Here is a 19,136-nt window from a genome sequence, read left to right as displayed (position 1 = left end):
GGTAAAACAAACTGAGGTGCTATTTTCTTGTACAATTTAGAAAAAATTTTATGGGCAAGGTGAATCTGTGCAACTTTTGCTTAAAACAGCCTTTTAAGGTCTTCAATATATTTTGAAGACCTAAGGCAAAGGTAAATATATACCATGAAGGGAAAGGAAGCTTTAAAAAAAATCAATGAAACCAGATCTTTCTTTTGTTTGACAGGCTATATGGACACTAAGACCTTTCTACATGTAAGAATAAAGTGAAGCTATCCTACTGTTCCCAATATTGAGCTACAATAACTTGTCTAGACAACCATTGAGTAGCTATATGTCTCAAAACTGGGTGTTCTTTTAATTCCATTAGCTTTTACAATTTCAAACAACTCACTGGGCTTTGGACTGTTACAAAAATATAAACGTATAAATCCTGACAATCTCGGCAACCTCAGTAAATAAGTGAATTGAAGAGTATCAGCAACCAAGGAAAAAGAAGTTTGAGTGATCTTCTGATTCCTGCACTTACCTATTTCCTGCTTTTCCATATAATCGACGCTATTTCTATAGCGATTTAATTAGATTTCTTTTTTTAAGTTCCAAAGCCTTGAAGAAGTAATTTAATTATGGTTTATTAAATGATTTATGGCTTACTAAAGTATGTGCTTTCATAAATCTGCTTCTTGATGATTTCGTATAGATCTCCAAAACCAACTTTGTCAATTTTCTTCTCACATCTTTATGTTTATAAGGACTACGGTAGGGCTGCTTTGCCACTGGTGGTCCCGTAGTTTGTATTGCGTGTTCATAAAATGGGATAAGTCCTATGTCATCTTGAGATGTCGAGAAAACATCTTTATATTCCCATAATAAGTCGCATAATTTTTGTTTCAATGGGATGTCCATTATGTGACTTAGTTCGAATTTTTCAAGAAATTGAGATATTGTAAGGGGGTATTCCTTGTCAACTTGCATATTGATATTATTCACTAAGTTTTTCTCCGAATTTTTTCAATTATTTATATCGGTTTCCGATACCACTTGTATCTCTACTAAGCATGTTCCTTTGCTTAGGGTAATCAGGCCATTTGCGTGAGTGTTCGTTATCCAAATGTAACCTTCACCCTTTTCGTAGCTTATAATTTGTTCTCACAGATTACATTTTTTGGGACATCTTCCAACGGTGAGACTATCCAAATTTCATTTTTAACATTAATAGGTTCTAACATTTGAGATATTTGCACTCTCTGCATTGATTTTGGGGGAATTTTAGTTTTTGGTACTACAAATCCATAATATATTTCGTTATGATTTTCTTTTATTAAATTCAGAATATTATCTGCTGGTTTTTTCCTGGGAGTTTCTATTTTTGCTAGTTTTTTCCATAAATGATAATTCATATATAGAAGCCTGCCACGTGCCATGCTGGGGCCCGTCAGCGAAGCCGCCGGGACCCAGCTAGTATCTATCTTCTTTCTATATATGTAAAAATAAGATGTTTGTGTATTAACTGACGTCATGCATGTTTGTCGACTGACGTCACTATAAGGATTGAGCATTATGCCGTCATGAAGTTGTTTGGCGACTCACGTCATGTTTGTCGACTGACGAAATTACAGACCGGGACACAAACGACGACCACGACACCGGGACACAGGGAATATAAATGACGACCGGGACACTCAAAGAGAAATTACAGACTCGGACACCGGGACACAGGGAATATAAATGACGACCAGGACACAGGGAATGTTTGATTAGCAATCACCATCAACAAAGCTCAAGGGTAATCATTGGAATAATGAGGTATAGTTCTGAATACGGATTGTTTTTCCCATGGAAAACCGGGACACAAATGACGACCGGGGCAAAGGGAATATAAACGACAACCGGGACACTCAAAGAGAAATTACAGACGGGGACACGGGGACACAAATGACGACCGGGACACCGGGAATATAAATGCCGACCGAGACACTCAAAGAGAAATTACAGACTGGGACACAATTGACGACAGGGACACAGGGAATATAAATGACGACCGGGACACAGGGACACAACTACAACGGGGACGCCGGGGGCACAGGGGGATATATAAATTACGACGGGGACACAGGGAATGTTCGATTAGCAATCACCATCAGCAAAGCTAAAGGGCAATCATTAGAATAACGAGGTATAGATCTGAATACGGATTGTTTTTCCCATGGACAATTATATCTCGGGTGTTCAAGAGTCGGTAAACCCGACAATCTATTTATATGCACAGACAATGGGACAGCAAAGAATGTTGTATATTCTTAAGTTTTACGTAGTTAAAAACATATATATATATATATATATATATATATATATTCGACACACACGTCCCAGTCTTCATTTGTGTCCCGGTGTCCCAGTCAGTAATTTCTCTTTGAGTGTCCCGGTCCTCATTTATATTCCCTGTGTCCCGGTCTGTATATACATTCGTTTTTGAATTGGTATATGATGAAATAAATTTTATGTTTTTTTTCCTTTTTTTCTTTTTAGTTTTTTTTGGTTTTTAATCTATTTTTTAGCTTTTTAGTTTTTTTCTTTTTTCTTTTTAGTTTTTTTTGTAGTTTTTGCCTTTTTTACTTTATTTTTATTTTAATTTTTTTTAGTTTCCTTTTTCTCCTTTATTTTTCATTTTTTTTCCTTTTTTTAGTTTTTTTTTCTTTTTCAGTTTTTAGTTTTATTATTGGTTTTTAGTTTTTTTTTCTTTTTCGTTTTTTTGCTGTTTTTACCCTTTTTAATTTTTTTAGTTTTTTTTTCTTTTTTAGTTTTTTACTATTTTTTTTTAGTTTTTTAGCTTTTTTAGTTTTTTTAGTAGTTTTACCTGTTTTATAGTTTTTTTTTCTTTTTAGTTTTTTTTCTTCTTTTGTATTAATGCTAAAGCCAAGGTTCGAACGTGGAACCTCTCGGACCTAGAACCTGGAACATAACGCTTTACCAACTCAGCTACTTCGGCTTGAATACATTTACCTTTTATAGTTTTTTTTTTTTTTTTTTTTTTTTTTTTTTTGTTTTTTTTAGTTTTCTTTTTCTCCTTTATTTGTCAGTTTTTTTCCTTTTTTTTAGTTTTTTTTTCTTTTTCAGCTTTTAGTTTTTTAGCTTTTTTTAGTTTTTTCTTTTAATTTTTTTTGTAGTTTTTACCTTTTTTAGTTTTTTTTACTTTTTTAGTTTTGTAAGAGCTTAAAATTGAATTTGCAGAGAAACAAATGTCATATTTAGTATAACTGTTCCTAAAAACACTTCACAGCTGCCATCAACACCACCTCTTTCCTCTCTGAATGTGCAAATGTGCAGCTTAAATTATATGTTCATGATATTTTTTTTATTTCCCATTCTTATTTATATTTCTTCTTTGCCATTAAATCTATTTAAATAAAAGAGTAATGTATAGAAAACTCCATAGGGAATTTATAATTTAGGTTATATATTTGTACATTAAGAAAAGTAGAAGTAAAAATAATCTGAAGTGCTTTTTAGGAATGATATAAGTAAGTATTTTAGCATTCTGAAAAGTTGTTTCCAGAATTTTACTGTGTTTATTTTCTAGGAGGAGTGGTTAAACATTAAAACTCTTCTATGTAGTTTATAAAGTAGTTGATTATGGTGAAAATAAAACTCTTAGGAATGAATCTGGATCCTGAACAATCACCTTGGAAGGTATTTTGAGGTAGCTTACTCATCTTCACCCCTACCCTGTCTAAAAACTATCTTTGAGCGTCAGTGCTGCATTTTTCTTCTCCTGAAGCAAACACTTTAAAACTCCAAGAATTACTTTGTGGGTGCAATAGGTAAATTGGAATTCTGAGAAAACTTTTCAAATTGGAAAAGTTCATTTTGCAACTTTGAATATGCAATCTCAAATGTGTTGCCAGTTGCCCATAATGCCCGATCATAAGCATACTGTAGATTGGTATGTGGGAGGTTCATGTCCTAGAGAAATAGGGACAAAAGGAGACAGCTCAGGACTACACCCTGTGGAAGGCCTTTGGCTATTGAAGTTTTGGGTGAAGAGGCTGAGCCTACACAAACAATGAAACTTCAGTTTTCTATGAAGGATACAAGTTTGGGAGGTAGTCCAAGATTTGCAAGTTTAACTAAAAGAATCTGGTGGTCAGCACTGTCATATGCTCCTTCAAAGTCTAGGAATGCAGCAGTTAGGACATTATTGTTTGATAGGGATTCATTTATTGCATTTGCTAACAATATGAAAGTATCTGTTGAGCAGTGGTGTTTCCTGAAGCCAGTTTGAGAATGTAGTATCAGATTATTCTTCTCAACAAACCATAACAGCCAATGGTAAATCATTTTCTCCATTACTTTTCCCAGCACAGGAGTAATCATTATAGGTCTGTATGACTTGGGTCATGTTTAGGTTTATTTTTATTTAAAATTGGTAGGATAGATGAACATTTCCAGATATTTGGGAATGTGGATGTGGCCTGCATGGCTATAGCAATTTAGGAGCTCCTGCTTATACAAAGGGGTAAGATTCTTTATCCATGTAGGGTGTATATTATCATAGCTACTTGTAGCAGTGGCCTTGGTATGTTATATTGCATTATTCAATTCATGTACTGAGAAGGGGCAGTTTATATACTCTGTTCCTGATTGGAGCTGGTAAATTGGATTTGTCAAGATTTGAGTAGTGAAATTTTATTTTTAGATGTTAGCTTTTTTGAGAAAAGGGTAGTAAATAATTTTGTCTTTTCAATGTCATTATCATAGTGAGTATTCTCATGCATTAGTTCATACAGAAGTGGGTTGGGGGATGTTTTTTCCCACAGATTTTGCTTATAAGTTTATGTATGATTGGCTCACATGTTTCTCTGGAAAGACTGTTTGCAAAATTATTCCAATAATTATATTTAGCATTAATTATTGTTCTCTTAAGATTAGCCTCTGCTTGTAATTCACTTAAATATGTAGTAGGGGATGGTTTTTTAGGTATGTTCTCCTAGTTGCATTTTTTATTCTCCAAATAATCTGGCAATCTTTTGTCCACCTTGCTTTAGGGGCGTGTTTAGGGATTGTTTTCCTAGGTGATGTTTTGAGTATAGCATGATTGGCTGTATTTGTTAGTATAGATGTCATAACTTCAACATGTGTGTCTGCTGTTACAACTGAGGTATGTGAATTCTGGGCAAAATTTAGAATTTCATCATTAAGCTTGTTTCTAAATATGGTCCAATTTGCTTTAGTGTTGACATATTTAGGGATATGTGGGAGAATTTTAGCTGGTTCATTAAAGAGGATAATATGTTTTTGTATTATTGATCTAGACATTGAACATCAATAACATCAACATCATTTGAGAAATCTGGGAAATTAATACCACAAAATTTAATATTATTATTTAACATTATAGCTACGCCACCTCCTTTTCTCTGTGAAGACCTATCCTTTCTCAGGATTATATATCCTGGAGACTTTGTTTGTTGGTTTTTAGTCAAATGCGTTTCCTGAAGGCAAACAATATCAATGGAATTATTATTCATAAAAGATAAAAGTTCATTTAACTTATTTTCTGAAAGTGATCTTACATTCCACTGAAGTATTGAGATATGCTGCTTTGTTGATTGGGTAGGTACAATATTGCCAATTCGCTTATGATTTTTGCTTTTTTGTGGTTGTTGTAGGTTCATTGACTGTACTACATTATAATTTAATATAGAAATGCACATGTTAGGAGTTAATTCATTTGGATTTTCATCTGACTTTTTGTTGATAATTTGATTAATTCCCAATAATACTTCTGATTCATTTCTACTTGGGAGAGGTGCCCATTCTGATCTTCTATCATTACTTGCAGAGGCTAGATGGTTTGTCCAGGGTGAATCTCTCTTATAGGAGTGTGAGCTGGGTTGTCTTGAGGAAGGAGTCTTATTGGGGGCGCTTGATGCTTTTCGTAGAATGGTTGGTCTATGGGTGAGAGGGTTGGGTGGTTTCATAGAGTTTTCGGTCAGCTGTGATTGAGCTAGATTTGCTTCCATTGCTGCACACAATGGGTAAGGTATATTTTTTTTTTGTTGCTATTTGGAGTGTTAGTGCTCGTTTTTTATATAGGGCATAAAGTTTTTCTTGTAGAATCGTGGGCACCATTGCAGTTGATACATTTTTAGCTGATTGTTTTTACAATTTGTCATTCCAGTGGGGTGGGAGCTTTTATAAGAATTGTATTCATGTAATGTTTCACTGCATGTGTTTTTTGTGTGTCCTAGTTTTAAACATTTTTCGGCATTGGATAGGTTTTGGCTTGTGGGGTTTCCTTTGTCCAAAAGGGAATGCCTGATCCAGGTTATTATTTTCTTCTCTTAGTGTGAATAAGAAAGACTTAATTAACTTTGGCCATTGCCATCTGGTTTACCCAATTGGGTTACATCAGGTTCTGGGATTGAGTTACCAGTTCTGTCAGAAAGCCCTTCTTTTAGATCCTGAATAGGAATTTCTGGAGGGATGTTGTACACTACTATTTTAGTTGGGTTTTGGTTTGGGGTCCAGAGAACAGATTTTATTGGTATGTTAAGAAGAGATTTTGAATTCCGTAATGCATCTGCTGATTTAGAATCTTGGAGGGTTATTAGCAGAGATCCATCAAGGTTAATGTTTAATGAGAACATTGATTTTAACACTTTAAAGATTGCAACCCTCAAGAGAGCTATCTTTTTTATCTCAAAGGGGGCATCTGGAGTGTTTTTTAAGTATATTCCAAGGTTTTGTGAGGGGAATGTTGGATCATGGAGAGGGGTATTATTTTTTGATTGGGGAGTTTTTTTCCTTTTTTTGGAGCTTCTTGATAGGACCTCTTGAAATTGAGTTTAATTATCATCCTGTATAATGACATACGCCCCACCATTGTATTATTCAATGATCCCTCATGTGAGGTTTGAGAAAGTTGACTTGACCAGCCAAGAGGTTGAACGTTTTCTGTAGTACATGGAGTAGGGTCCGGGGGGACTTTTTTGGGGGGTGCTCTATGCATTGCCTATTCAATGTGCTGGCAAGGAGATTCGAGACTGCAGTGTAAAGCCGTTCTTTCATCCCTATGTATTTCTGAAAAAACTATTATCAAATATCTGGTCACTTATGAACAAATTAGAAGAGGTTGAACTTTGCTTGAAGAATGAACTGGTTGATATTGCTTGTATCTGTGAATCATGGTCCCTGACTGAAGATGTTGTCGAATTTGAGGGATATGATACCTATTTCAAACCTAAAATGACACCCAATGATATTACAGTAACACTTGGTGGTGGTGTTGGTATTATTTGTCGATCGTTTATAAGAAATCGAGTTCTCACTTTCAGTAATATACCAAATAAGTATGGTTTTGAAGTATTAGGGTTGTGGTACAGGTCTAAGAAGCTTCCCAAGGAAGTGGCATCACTGGTGATATGTGTTGTTTACTATCCGCCCTGTGGCCCCTATTGTAAAAACCTTGTGAATTACTTACAGAATTGCACTAACAATGTACAATCCTTGTATCCTAACGCTGATATCATAATGTGTGGTGACTTTAATGACATAGATGCCAAATGGCTAAGTAATTCACTATCACTTAAGCAGGTTGTAAATGTGCCCACAAGAGGTAACCATATGTTGGATCTCATTTTTAGCAACTGTCCTGAATATTATAATACTCCAGTTACTTTACCCCCATTAGGTTTGAGTGATCACCTGTGTGTTGCTTGGAACATCAATCATTTCATCCCAAATAGACAAATAAATAGTGTGGTGTACAGGCCTTTCACACCTGAACTAGTAAACCTCTACAAGAAATGGCTCACAGATCGTGACTGGTGTGATACTCTCTCACTGTCTGACGGTGACAAAATGGCAAGTTTATTCTATAAGGAACTCTAAGAAAAATACTGTGAAATTTTCCCACAAAAAAAAAAAAAAAAAAAAAAAAAAATGTGAAATCTAATGATAAACCAAGGATTACTCAAGAGATTCGAAATCTGATAAAAGTGAGAAACGAACTGCATTCAACTGGACCCGTAAAAGATTTCAAAAGAGTGAGAAATTTAATTGTATATAAAATAAGATGTTCACGTAAGCAGTATGGGTCTAAAATAATAAGCAAAATATATAAATCCAACCCAAGGAAGTTCCATGATTTAGTTCAGAACATTATTGGCAAAAAAGCAACCAGAGTTGAAGTGAGAGATGTCTATTGTAAACCCCTGTTACCTAATGAAATGAATTACTTTTTTGCATCAATTTGTAAAATTCATCTGCAACTAAGAAAATTACCACCGAATGATTCAGTTTCAAATATCCCTATACTAGAGATTTGTTTAGTTGCTAAAAAGTTGAAGGCACTTGATTCTCGTAAATCCAGTTATCCTAGTGAGATACCGATTAAATTGATTATTGAGTATGCTGATCTATTATATACTCCTTTAACGGCAATTTTTAACCTATGTTTTATTGATGATGTTTTCCCATGTATTTTTAAACAGGCGTATGTAACGCCAATCCCCAAATGCAAGGCACCTAAAAATATTACCGATATAAGGCCGATTTCGAAAACACCAGCTCTCTCAAAGTATTTGAAAGTTTTATTTTCGATTGTTTATTTGATGACATAAATGAAAATATTGATTCCCAACAATTTGAATTTAGATCCGGGCAAAGTACTGTTCATTATTTGGTTGCATTGCTGGATACTATCCTTAAGCACTTAGAAAATAATGGGGCCGATGTTGATCCATTATTTGCAGACATAGTTAAGGCTTTTGATAGTCTTGATCATAATGTAGTTGTGGAAGAAGCAAAGGCAATGGGTGCCCGTCCATTTGTTGTACAAATCTCGCTAGTTTTCTTTTTGAAAGATCTCAGTGTGTCCATCTCCCTGATCATGAGCCATCTGAATTTGTAAATATTTTTTTGTGGTTCGCCACAAGGGACTAAATTAGGCCCGCTTTCTTTTCTTATTGTTTTTAACCGTATTTTAACAAAAATTCTAGAGCGTTTTAAATTTTGCTGATGATTTAACTGTTTTATCATTGCGACTAAGCCCTCCGACTACTGAACAGTCTGACTTGATCGAAATCTATCATGATCTAAAAGCTGAATTAGGAAAGGTAAAACCGACGGTCAGTGAAACTAAGAGCTCTAATATGACGTTTTCCTTCCTAAAGGGTAACAACCACTCTTCTCATAATTCCATACTGCCAACAAAGAAAACTGTTAAAATACTTGGGATACTTTTGGACGATGATTTAAGATGCAACTCGAACGTTGAGTATCTGACTAAAAAAGCGCCTTGCTTTTACATTCATTTTCAAACCTAAAAAGATTTAGTACACCAACTGAGGTTTTAAAGTCTATATACTGCAGCTATGGTAGACCTTCTCATGAGTATGCATGTCCTGCTTGGCATCCAGGATTGACAAAAGATCAAACAGATAGACTTGAGACGATATAAAAAAGAGCTGTGAAAATTATACTTGGACAAAACTACTCAACTTACGAGGATGCACTGAAACAACTCAATTTGGACTCACTTGATAGTCGTAGACATGGCCTAACATATAGATTTGGACTAAATTGTTTGAATTCCCCAACTCATTGTCGTCTACTACCCAACCTTGAGAGCCCCCCCACTGAAGGACCAGTTACTAGACTCTGACAAATAAAAAAGAACTGTCCACAGTTTCTGACTTGCTCAGCCTATAGTACTGGGAGATATCATAAATCATTCGTCCCATATTTTACCCGTCATTTTAATAATATTGACACGTCTAATATTTAATGTTTGATTAATATAATGTTTGTTTAAATTTTCCTGTGAGTGTTTTTGAAGGTATAAATTATTTTTGTCATGACATGCTAATGCTAGCTCCGGCTATTGTAGTGAACAAATATATTCTATTCTAATGTGAATTCTCTGGTTTTAGATCTATGGATGACAATTTCAAATTGAAGTTTAAGAATGTAAGGAAGCTCTCTACACAGGAATATAAAGAAAAGTCTAAATATCCCTTTGACTTGCTAGAATTACTGGAAGACACATCAATTAATGATCACCTTCAGGTATGAAATCAAATATAATTAAGAATATATTTACTAACTTCCCCAGGAAAGCCACAAAATTACTTACTGAGGGTTGACTCTTTGTTGTGAGAGACTGTAATTTGACTGAAAGTTCTGGGAGTGTTAATGGTCTTTGATACTATAAGTGAACACTAAGACTTAAATATACTCTTTATCATTCATTTTAATATGTTTATATTAATGCATTGCTGAAGAATGGGAGACTTCAGGGAAATTGTTTTCAAGAAGTAATGCCATCTTATATTCTGGCAAACAAAAAAAAAGTTAGAAAAATAAATTTCTTCTAAGGTTTGAACTCCTACAAAAGATTGGATTCTAAAATTCACTTTTCCTACTTTTGCTCTGTTCTTTTTCTTTTGTTTTGTCCCTAATTTAAAAATGACCCCCTTCTGAAATTTTGTTTAATGAAAAAGACTAGAGTTCAGGTATATTTGAGTAGAGAGATAGTTGATTGAGAGTTAAAATGTGCTCATTGCAAATTCAACAGAAAAAAGTATCTCTGAGTAAGGGTTGAAAAGTAAAGTAGAACTTTTCTTCATCAAGGGATATATGAATAAATTGTAAAAAGACACACATTTTGGAACTTGCTATTTTATTGCATTTTTTTTAATGAACTTACCCCACTAACAGTATTTTTCGAAACCTAGGGAGGAGGGGGCAAGTAAACCTGGCTAGATGCATTAGCGGCTGTCTCAAGAAAATGCAAAAGTTATGGGCATTGTTTCTTCATCATCAGCATCACTTAAGTCTTCTCAAAAAAGCTAAGGTCAGAAAAACAAATTAAAATACTCTTTTGGAAACGAGTCTAATAATCGAATTATAAATTCAAGCAGCCCTTTGCAGAGGCTATTGTCCATAGATCTGGATCTTGTGCCCTGCTGTAGTTGTCATCTTATAGAGGATCCTCCCACAATGGTGTTCTGCATCACTGTGCAATTTTACCCATTGTAGGGAGAAATTTGTCACTCACAGGACGTGTCCATATGCTGCTTGGCCCTACTGAGAGTACATTTGGGGGACCTTCTTCCTCCTCTGCCTATATTTATGCCCCCATTCGAGGGTGTCCATGTTTCTACAATGGATCCCTTGGGACAAGGTCCCCCCTTGGTCCAGGCCTCCTATGGAAGCACCCTATGTATATGTAAGGCGTTACCCTAACCGTTACCTGGGGATGCGCTGAGTGGCCTGGGTACAGGATGCTACTAATAATTTTGAACACAGGTGAATTGTAGATGTGTTGTGAATGCTCTAAGAAATTATAACGGACAGTAAGGATGTTAGCGCTAGGTATTAAAATGTTATTCCAAACTTTGGATGGACTCTGTGCATGGACTGGAAGCTGCAAATGGAATCTCTGGTTTAAACTTTTCTGTCACAATAAAGGCCATCTACCTTGCAAGCTCTTTGGTCTAGTATAAATGTATATATATAGTCGGCTATCAATAACTCGAACCTCGATAACTCGAAATCTTCAATGTACCGAATTATTTTCAATCGTCTTATAAAAACCTGTCTAAGTTAAAGAAAAAACATGCATAACTCGAAAGAATTTTGCGGTTATATTTTACCTCTGGAAGTCAGAATGACCTGAAAATTGCCTCTGTAATTCGAAATTCAGTAGATAAGTCGTTAATTAATTTTCACTGTACCTATTTTCACTGTACCTATGTGTCTCGATTTTATTTTCAATAAACCTCTGTTAGTTGTTGTTGTTTGGAGTTTGACGCGTTTGACTAAGAGGTCATATGCGTTCGTATTACTCAATTATTATGTGCCTTCTGTAATCACTAGCTTGCTTCGGTCTCACTTCAGTCAATATTCACTGGACCAGAACATGTATCACTTAACTTACTAATGTATGGGGGTTATTCACCTGCAGTAACTGCCTGCGTTGAGAAGCAAGAGACAAAATACTGCGACTATGCATTGTCATACAGCAATTAAAATACATATACAGCACAATTATAATAAAATACGATTTTACACATTAAAACCTGTCTCATACAACCAAATATAAAAATTTAATCAGATCAAATATATCTAAAATAATAAATAGGATAACTCTAAAATCAACTGTTATATAGGTGAAAAACAAAACAAAAAAACAACAACTTAAAGGTAATGAACTAAACCTAGTCTTAACAAATCTACCTAAAATGTTTGTGCTTAGTCATTTAGCCCAAGGAGGAGACGTGTGGTGTCCCAGAACAGAACGCATTGTGAATGTTTTAAATGCCTTCTCAGAGCAATTTCTTAATACTTCCCTCTCTTTTTATATTTTCTACAGTTAAAGATGATGTGAGGTATGTCTTCATACACTCAACATGTGTCGCAGTCGGGGGATGGGGCCATTTTCTACTGGAATAGGGTTGATTTTGTCTTTGCTTGGCCACATATAAGAAGAAATAGGCAATTAGAAAGGATGCAAGATGTGAGGTTCATTTCTTTTGATGGCTGCTTATAATCATAGAGATCCAGGAGCTGGGTATGAGAAGAATGGAGCGAAGCCTCTTCTTCTTCCAAAATTTTTAAACTGATTGAAGACAGAAATTCAGGACCAGTAATAGGGATTTTAGCAATCAGGCCCAGTTGGGAGGCTTGTTTTGCAGCCTGATCTGCTAATTCGCTTCCGGTTATACCACAGTATTCTGGAACCCATATAAATAGAACAGATATACCTTTTTTTGCAAGTTGTGTAACCAAAATTTCAATCTCAATGGCAACATTTCTTGCTTGATGTTGCTGTTGTGAGAGGTAATTCAAAGCTGACAGTGAATCAGTGCAGGCAATATACTTCTGATGTTTGATCTCTGTTTTGCTTGATATGGCTTGAAGTGAAAACTTGATTGCCATAAGCTCGACAGAGAAAATTGTCAGGTTGGGGGGTAAACGGTAGGAAAAAGACAGGCTCTGGGAGGGATTAACTACTGCACAACTGCATTTTGTTTCTGTGTTTGAGTAGTCTGTGTAAACTTGGATGTAGTCCTGATATTCTGCTAACTTCCCCAGGAATGTGATTTTCATTAGTGCTTGGGGGAGGCCCTCCTTTTTCCAATGCTCATCTTATGAACAATCAATTCCCCAATTCCTTTGGAGGCACTAAGAAAATCATCATCATCGGGGGAATGATCCCCCGAGTGCTGGGGTATGCATGTATGTGTGTGTATACCTATATTATATATTTGTGTATTTGTATATGCTTGATGTACTCCTAAACTAATGGACCAAATAATATGAATTTTCGCCAAATACTCTAGCATGTTCAAATCTTCGACTTTGGTCAAGTGAAATTGAACTAGAGTTAACTTTATGTGTTTTACCCCTCTGTGATTGCAGCTACCTTAACCATTTTGTCCTTGAACTTTAGTAGAGTTTTCGTAACTTTTGTCACTTATTAAAATCAGTGGATTATCAGAATGTTGAGTACTTCATCATGGGTTTTCGAATTTTGACAAAGGTGGTCCTAGTGTACTTCGAAAGGACAGTGTTTAGGCTCCTCTGAGAATTTTCTGGAGTATACAAGGCACCAATGGCAGATAATGATGGTAAATTTCCTGAAAGCCTACCATGTGCTGTGGTTTGCTCTCAGCTAGATTACAGCTACAGCTGCAGCCATGATGGTGAGTTATAAATAATTTGATTGAATATTTTGCGTAAGTATTTTTGCATGTGATACAGGTGTACTGCAAAAAAAGTAGATGATAGCACATTCCCAAATCTTGTTATATAGGAATCTATTTGATGAATGTACTGATATCATAGGCTCTTCTGCTATTTTGTGAGATGTCAAATGCAGATTGGACCTTGGGGAATCATTCACTTGGGTTACCAGGATCATCATGTGTTGTCCATAGGCTTAATGGACGCGCGTAATCTTTGAAAGACTTTTGAGAATATCTAAGATGTCCAGAATCACATAAATTTATTTGCAACTCAGTGAGTTCTTTGCACAAGCCGTAAAATTATTTTTGTTTGTGCTATGAGTATAATTTTTCGTTTTTTTTTTCTATCTTTTTTCTATTTTTTTTTTTTTTTGATGTTCTATCACAGTTGTTTGTTAACAGAATTATACGTCACAAAAAAAGAAAATACTGTGGAATGAGCCAAACTATACCAGGTTTAACTAAGTATTGCGGGGAATCTGTTATTCATCTACAAAAGCTTTCAGTAAAAAATTGTCCAGTGGTTTTTACATGCGTTTTCTTTAGGAAAGAGCTGTAATTTAAAGATAGATAGATATAAGAATTACTATTTATTCTTTTAGAGTCATACAGAAGGAATAACAGTAAATGAACTGGGACTGAAAAAGCCAAGTTTATGGAAAGCATATACCTCTCGTCATCATAAAGGTAAGAATTTTACATTATTTAAGAACATGTTTAGGATAGAACCTAGATTAACAGGCGTATATACCATAGTGCTATAGTATTTCCACCTACAACACTGGGTTAAATACCAAAGTAAAAATAGATAGTAGATAGGGAGTTAGGCGTATTCCTTCTGGGGTATTCTCCCTTCAACGTGAAAAATCCGCCTGCCTGTGAAAGTTCCCCTCTAATAAATCTTCCCCGTGGAAATTCCCCTTCTCCCGGAATATCTCCCCCGCAGAAAATTCTCGGCCGGAAAGTCCCCCTCCCCCATATATAGTCGCAGCAAAACTGAGCAGCCAAAAAAGAGTTTTGGACAATATTGGATATCGATATATCGCATAAATATCGAATATCGAAACTTAAATATCAATATCGAAACGATATTATTTTGGCTTTTTCTATTATATACCAGTGAACGTCCAACAGAAAAGATCCAACATAGAAAATTGTTTCGCAAATGGCTGAGAAGAAGAATAATCTATTGCGAAGAGAAGAAGAAGAATAATATAGCGTACTGCCTCATACATGCTGGTACACAATATGCGCAAATTTACCCATAAGTTTGTATAGCCCGTTCTCAAACTGTGTCTAGTGAGGATGGGCTTTCAAATGTTGCCGAGAACCTCAAAAAGGCTTGGCTAGATAAAATACCTTCTAGGCTTATAGGCCTTGTTCAGATCACACTCTTCATGATTGCCACATCCCTTAATCCGTGTTTATAGAAATTATATATTACCCCTGACGATCCTCTCCAAGTTGAGAGTAAAATAGCAGGATACGTGGATTAGGCCTTACTGGAATATGTATCAGTAGATGCAATTGCAGAATTTAGAATCAAGCCAGTTTGTGGGGTTCACATGATTAAGTTTCAGTAGACAATGGAAGACAAGCTTCGTCTGCAGCTGCATCTATCACGGCTGTCTAGTTTTGAAGAGGAAGTTTTTAGTTCCAAGAAAAACTGATCCACTGAAGTCGTCGAAGTCTTGTGATTTAGGTCTCAGAAACACCTATACAAAGTTGTCATGAAATTATTATCCATGCCCGTCACCAATGTCCTTTCTGAGAGTGAATTCCAAGCCTGATTAGCTAATCAAATAGTTCGGGGTAACATGCTGTAAGTAAGGAGCAAACCGGCCAAATAGCAAGCAAAACTGTTGCACACGGAATTTTAAAACAAAAGATACATCAATTGAATTGGATTTTTATGGCAACTCTTGATATATAAAATTCATCAAGTTTTATGTGCCCATCAAAAGCTACGATCTTGAGAAAATTCGCACGATTTTTTAGAAAGACCGGGAACGCCCTTAAAAATTCAGTTTATCTTAATAAAAATTACAGATTTGGCATACCAGAGAACCATTGTGTAAGGGATTCTAGCTTCCATCTGAAAAGATGTGAAATTTTGTAAGTTTTACCAGAAGAAAGATCACGGAGGCGTGTTTATTTGCTCTGTTCTATGTTTTTTTGCCTGAATGATTGTATAAAACAAATAGTCATATAGTCCATGAAGAAAACGGTTTGACCGGGAACAACTTGCAAGAGAAATAATTCTTTTACTATGCTGCTCAGAAACATGTGCTGATTCTAAATATGCAAAGCTTGTTCATCTAGCTGTTTCATAAATATTTTTTTTTTTATGTTGAAGTCGATTTTAAGGGGGTGAATTTCGTGTTTCCATATATAACCGTACAACAACAAAATTGATGTTTAAAATAGTGTAATAGATCACAGTGACTATGAAAATCACTTTTACTTGAATGTAAAATTGAAACTTAGGTTTTTTGAGATTGAAGTTGATTTTAAGGAATTTAAATTCTTGCTTCCATGTAAAGGCGCACAACAACAAAATTAATGTTTAGAACAGGGTGCATCTTTTTATTAACATTAAACTTACAAATTAGGTTTTTTGAGGTTGAGGTTGATTTTGAGGAGATGAAATTCGGTTTTACATATAAAGACGTACAACAACAAAAATGATATCTAGAATAGGGTACTATATCACAGTGATTATGGAAATTATCTTTATTTGAACGTAAAATTAAAGCTTTCATTAAAATATTCCATCAGTGTTAAACCACGCTTAACCTGAAAGTAACCGCTTTCAAAATGTAAAATGACGACTATCACCCAATTCGATGTTTTAACTAACAACTAAAACAGTCTCAACTTTTTCGGTTATATAATACACAAATATGTTAAAAATCGAAATATCAATATTCATAGATCTTCGTTATCTTCCAGATCATCAACTCCGAGAAACTCAGTTGTAACACAGTTAGCACAACTTTTTCCCTTGCAAGCTCCACAGGCCTAGGTGCATTACATGCTATTTCTTTTACAGCTGCATCGCATATTTGAGCAGTCATTTTTTCAGTTACAGTGAAAAACAGCAAGGGGAGATTCGGGGGCATCTGGGAGTTCATCGAAAATAGAGCAGTATAGTCCATTCTGAATTAACCAACCGAACTGGGTAGGGTCAAGATTACATCCCGCGGTTTTCCACGATCTAATTTGCTAATAAACTCGAAGTGAGTGGAAGCTGCAATCATCTCTGGTGGTGGAGAGAGAACTTCAGACTCAATGTACGAAGCTGATGCTTTGAATTTCTTGATGAATTTGAGATGACACAACTGATTGAGGGTTGGAATTGAGCCTGGGCACTTATATAAAAGAATCATTGCTTCCTCCCCAGCTGCTGAAACGTTGTGCTTGGTGGATAGTGGGTCGATAAAAGCTTTAGTGCATTCGTAAAGCTCATCGTTTTTATCAGAAGCTGTAGTCCTGCTGACTTTCCAATTCCATAGACACGAGAAGTTGAACCACACCCAAGGAAGGCGTGGACGTATAGGACTGTGCTACAGATACGAGATCCAAGTTTGGGTTTCGTTGCATTTACATCCCAAATTCTATTCTTTGAGATTCCAGCTCGAGGCTCAGAGTAAAAGTAGATCGCTTGGCTACCTGTCTGTGCGTCATAACATAGGAGTATAGGCAGATCTTTGTTGTCTCCAGCCAGGACAGTTGGCATAAAAGAAGCAGATCGAACTACAGTTAGTAAAATGAGAAGAACAGCGTCATCTTCTGCCTGGTATACCTGAGGCCCAGCTTTGGTCAGGTACTCACTGGTCATAGCTATGGTTGCTTGCTTGTTCTTGAATTTGCTTAGGAACACTTCTGTCTTTGTAGAAAAGACCATATTCCTGTTAATTTGATCTGCGGGTATGATCGTGCCCCTTTCCGTCTCAAATGGGTTATCTCTTTGATTGAAGGTGCTTGGTTGTATCCGTTGAAAACACCAACGTCCTTCCGTGCAACGTAGTCAACGTACTTCTGGGAGATACTATCATAAGCAGATTTTTTCCCCAAAGGATTTGCTGAAGCAGTGCCCCACCAACGAGAACTGTATGCTTGTCACTTAAATCTTTATACGAAATCTTCAGTTTTTGGCTGCTGCTCTTTAACTAGACGCCACATTGCATCGATGAAGGTGGGCTTATTGGCTAATCGTGGAATTCCATTTGCTTCAAAAAGTGACGAAGGTGGTGAACAAAATTCATACTTAGAGTATGATTTCAAATTATCGTTGCTGTTTCCAGGAATTGTCACCAGTTGTCCACCAATTGTCCATCAATGCTGGATCAACGGCAACTGACTCGTGACTGGCCACTGATCTTTTCTTGAATGTGTACGTGTTGACGTTTTCCCCCGCATGCTATTCATGATTTCCTGTCCGATGGATCTAGCTGTGTCGACTTTAAATTTTTCATCAGTCTTAACACCAGAAGCAATGGTTCGCAAGATCGGGTATTCTGCGAAAGGGGTAATCTCAACTAGAAAGCAAAGAAGCTTGTTATTGTCATGTTTTTCGCACTCTATCTTCGACTCTGTAACTCCTTGTGCTGTTCGCATGTCTCGTATTGGACCCCGGCAAAATTTTGCGTCGACAAATTAATTACACTGCAAGTTGGTGCCTAAATTAACCAAGTCAGCCTCTGCAACTCATCCATGCCACTTCCCCTTATAAGGCCACCGTTAGTTCTCAACGAGCGCATAAGGACCTGCTCAATGACCAGATCTGCCGACAGACCCGCCCAAATTTTTTGGATCTGTGGATCCTGTCCAGCTCTGTTTTGATAAACTTCTTCAATATGTCTATCATTTCTATATATTTTATCCAAAGTTTTCCCTTACACGACCTTTTCGAAAGTGATAGTTTAAGAGAAGATAATTTCTTGGCGATTCCTGCCAGAGACAGATTTTCCTCTATACTTTGCATTTCTGTAAGACCTCTCCTAAAACGACCATTTGCTGACACCTCCACTATTTCTTCTTTACAAATGATACAATTCTTATCGACAATTTAAAGCTTAAAGTAGCTTGCTCAATATTTGTCGTTCAACCTAAAAAGAATATAGCTAAATCTAATCTGATTTAATTTCTCTAAAATTAACGTGCTAGACTAATAGAATACTCGATGTATTAAAAGGGTAATAGGGAACATTTTTTGCAATTCTTGGTTTTTTAAGCTTACCAGATTAAGAAACTGATGGAATATTTAGATGAAAGTTTTAATTTTAAATTCAAATAAAGATGATTCTCGTATTCACCATGATGATATGTGATGATATGTTTATACTTCACTTTTGACATCAATTTTGTTGTTGTACGCCTTTACATGGAAAGACTAATTTT

General features: G+C 35.9%; 1 protein-coding gene across 3 annotated transcripts in view; it reads left to right on the top strand.

Moving 5' to 3' along the window:
* Positions 1–3,443: 3,443 nt before the first annotated feature.
* Positions 3,444–19,136, top strand: part of LOC136043544 (nucleic acid dioxygenase ALKBH1-like) — a 30,296-nt gene continuing 14,603 nt past the window's right edge. Inside the window, exons 1-3 of one of the 3 annotated variants that reach the window (XM_065728465.1) lie at positions 3,444–3,500; positions 9,915–10,050; positions 14,336–14,420. In XM_065728465.1, the coding sequence (XP_065584537.1) occupies positions 9,919–10,050; positions 14,336–14,420 (217 nt within the window). In that variant the 5' untranslated portion in view covers positions 3,444–3,500; positions 9,915–9,918. Of the gene's footprint in view, positions 3,501–3,714; positions 3,801–5,300; positions 5,593–9,914; positions 10,051–14,335; positions 14,421–19,136 lie in introns of those variants that run through there. The other 2 variants (XM_065728464.1, XM_065728466.1) reach the window with 2 other exon arrangements.

The sequence above is a fragment of the Artemia franciscana genome, unplaced genomic scaffold (assembly GCF_032884065.1).
Source record: "Artemia franciscana unplaced genomic scaffold, ASM3288406v1 Scaffold_712, whole genome shotgun sequence".
Taxonomy (NCBI): domain Eukaryota; kingdom Metazoa; phylum Arthropoda; class Branchiopoda; order Anostraca; family Artemiidae; genus Artemia; species Artemia franciscana.
The sequence above is the reverse complement of the archived record's forward strand: the minus strand, read 5'-3'. Positions and strand labels throughout refer to the sequence as shown.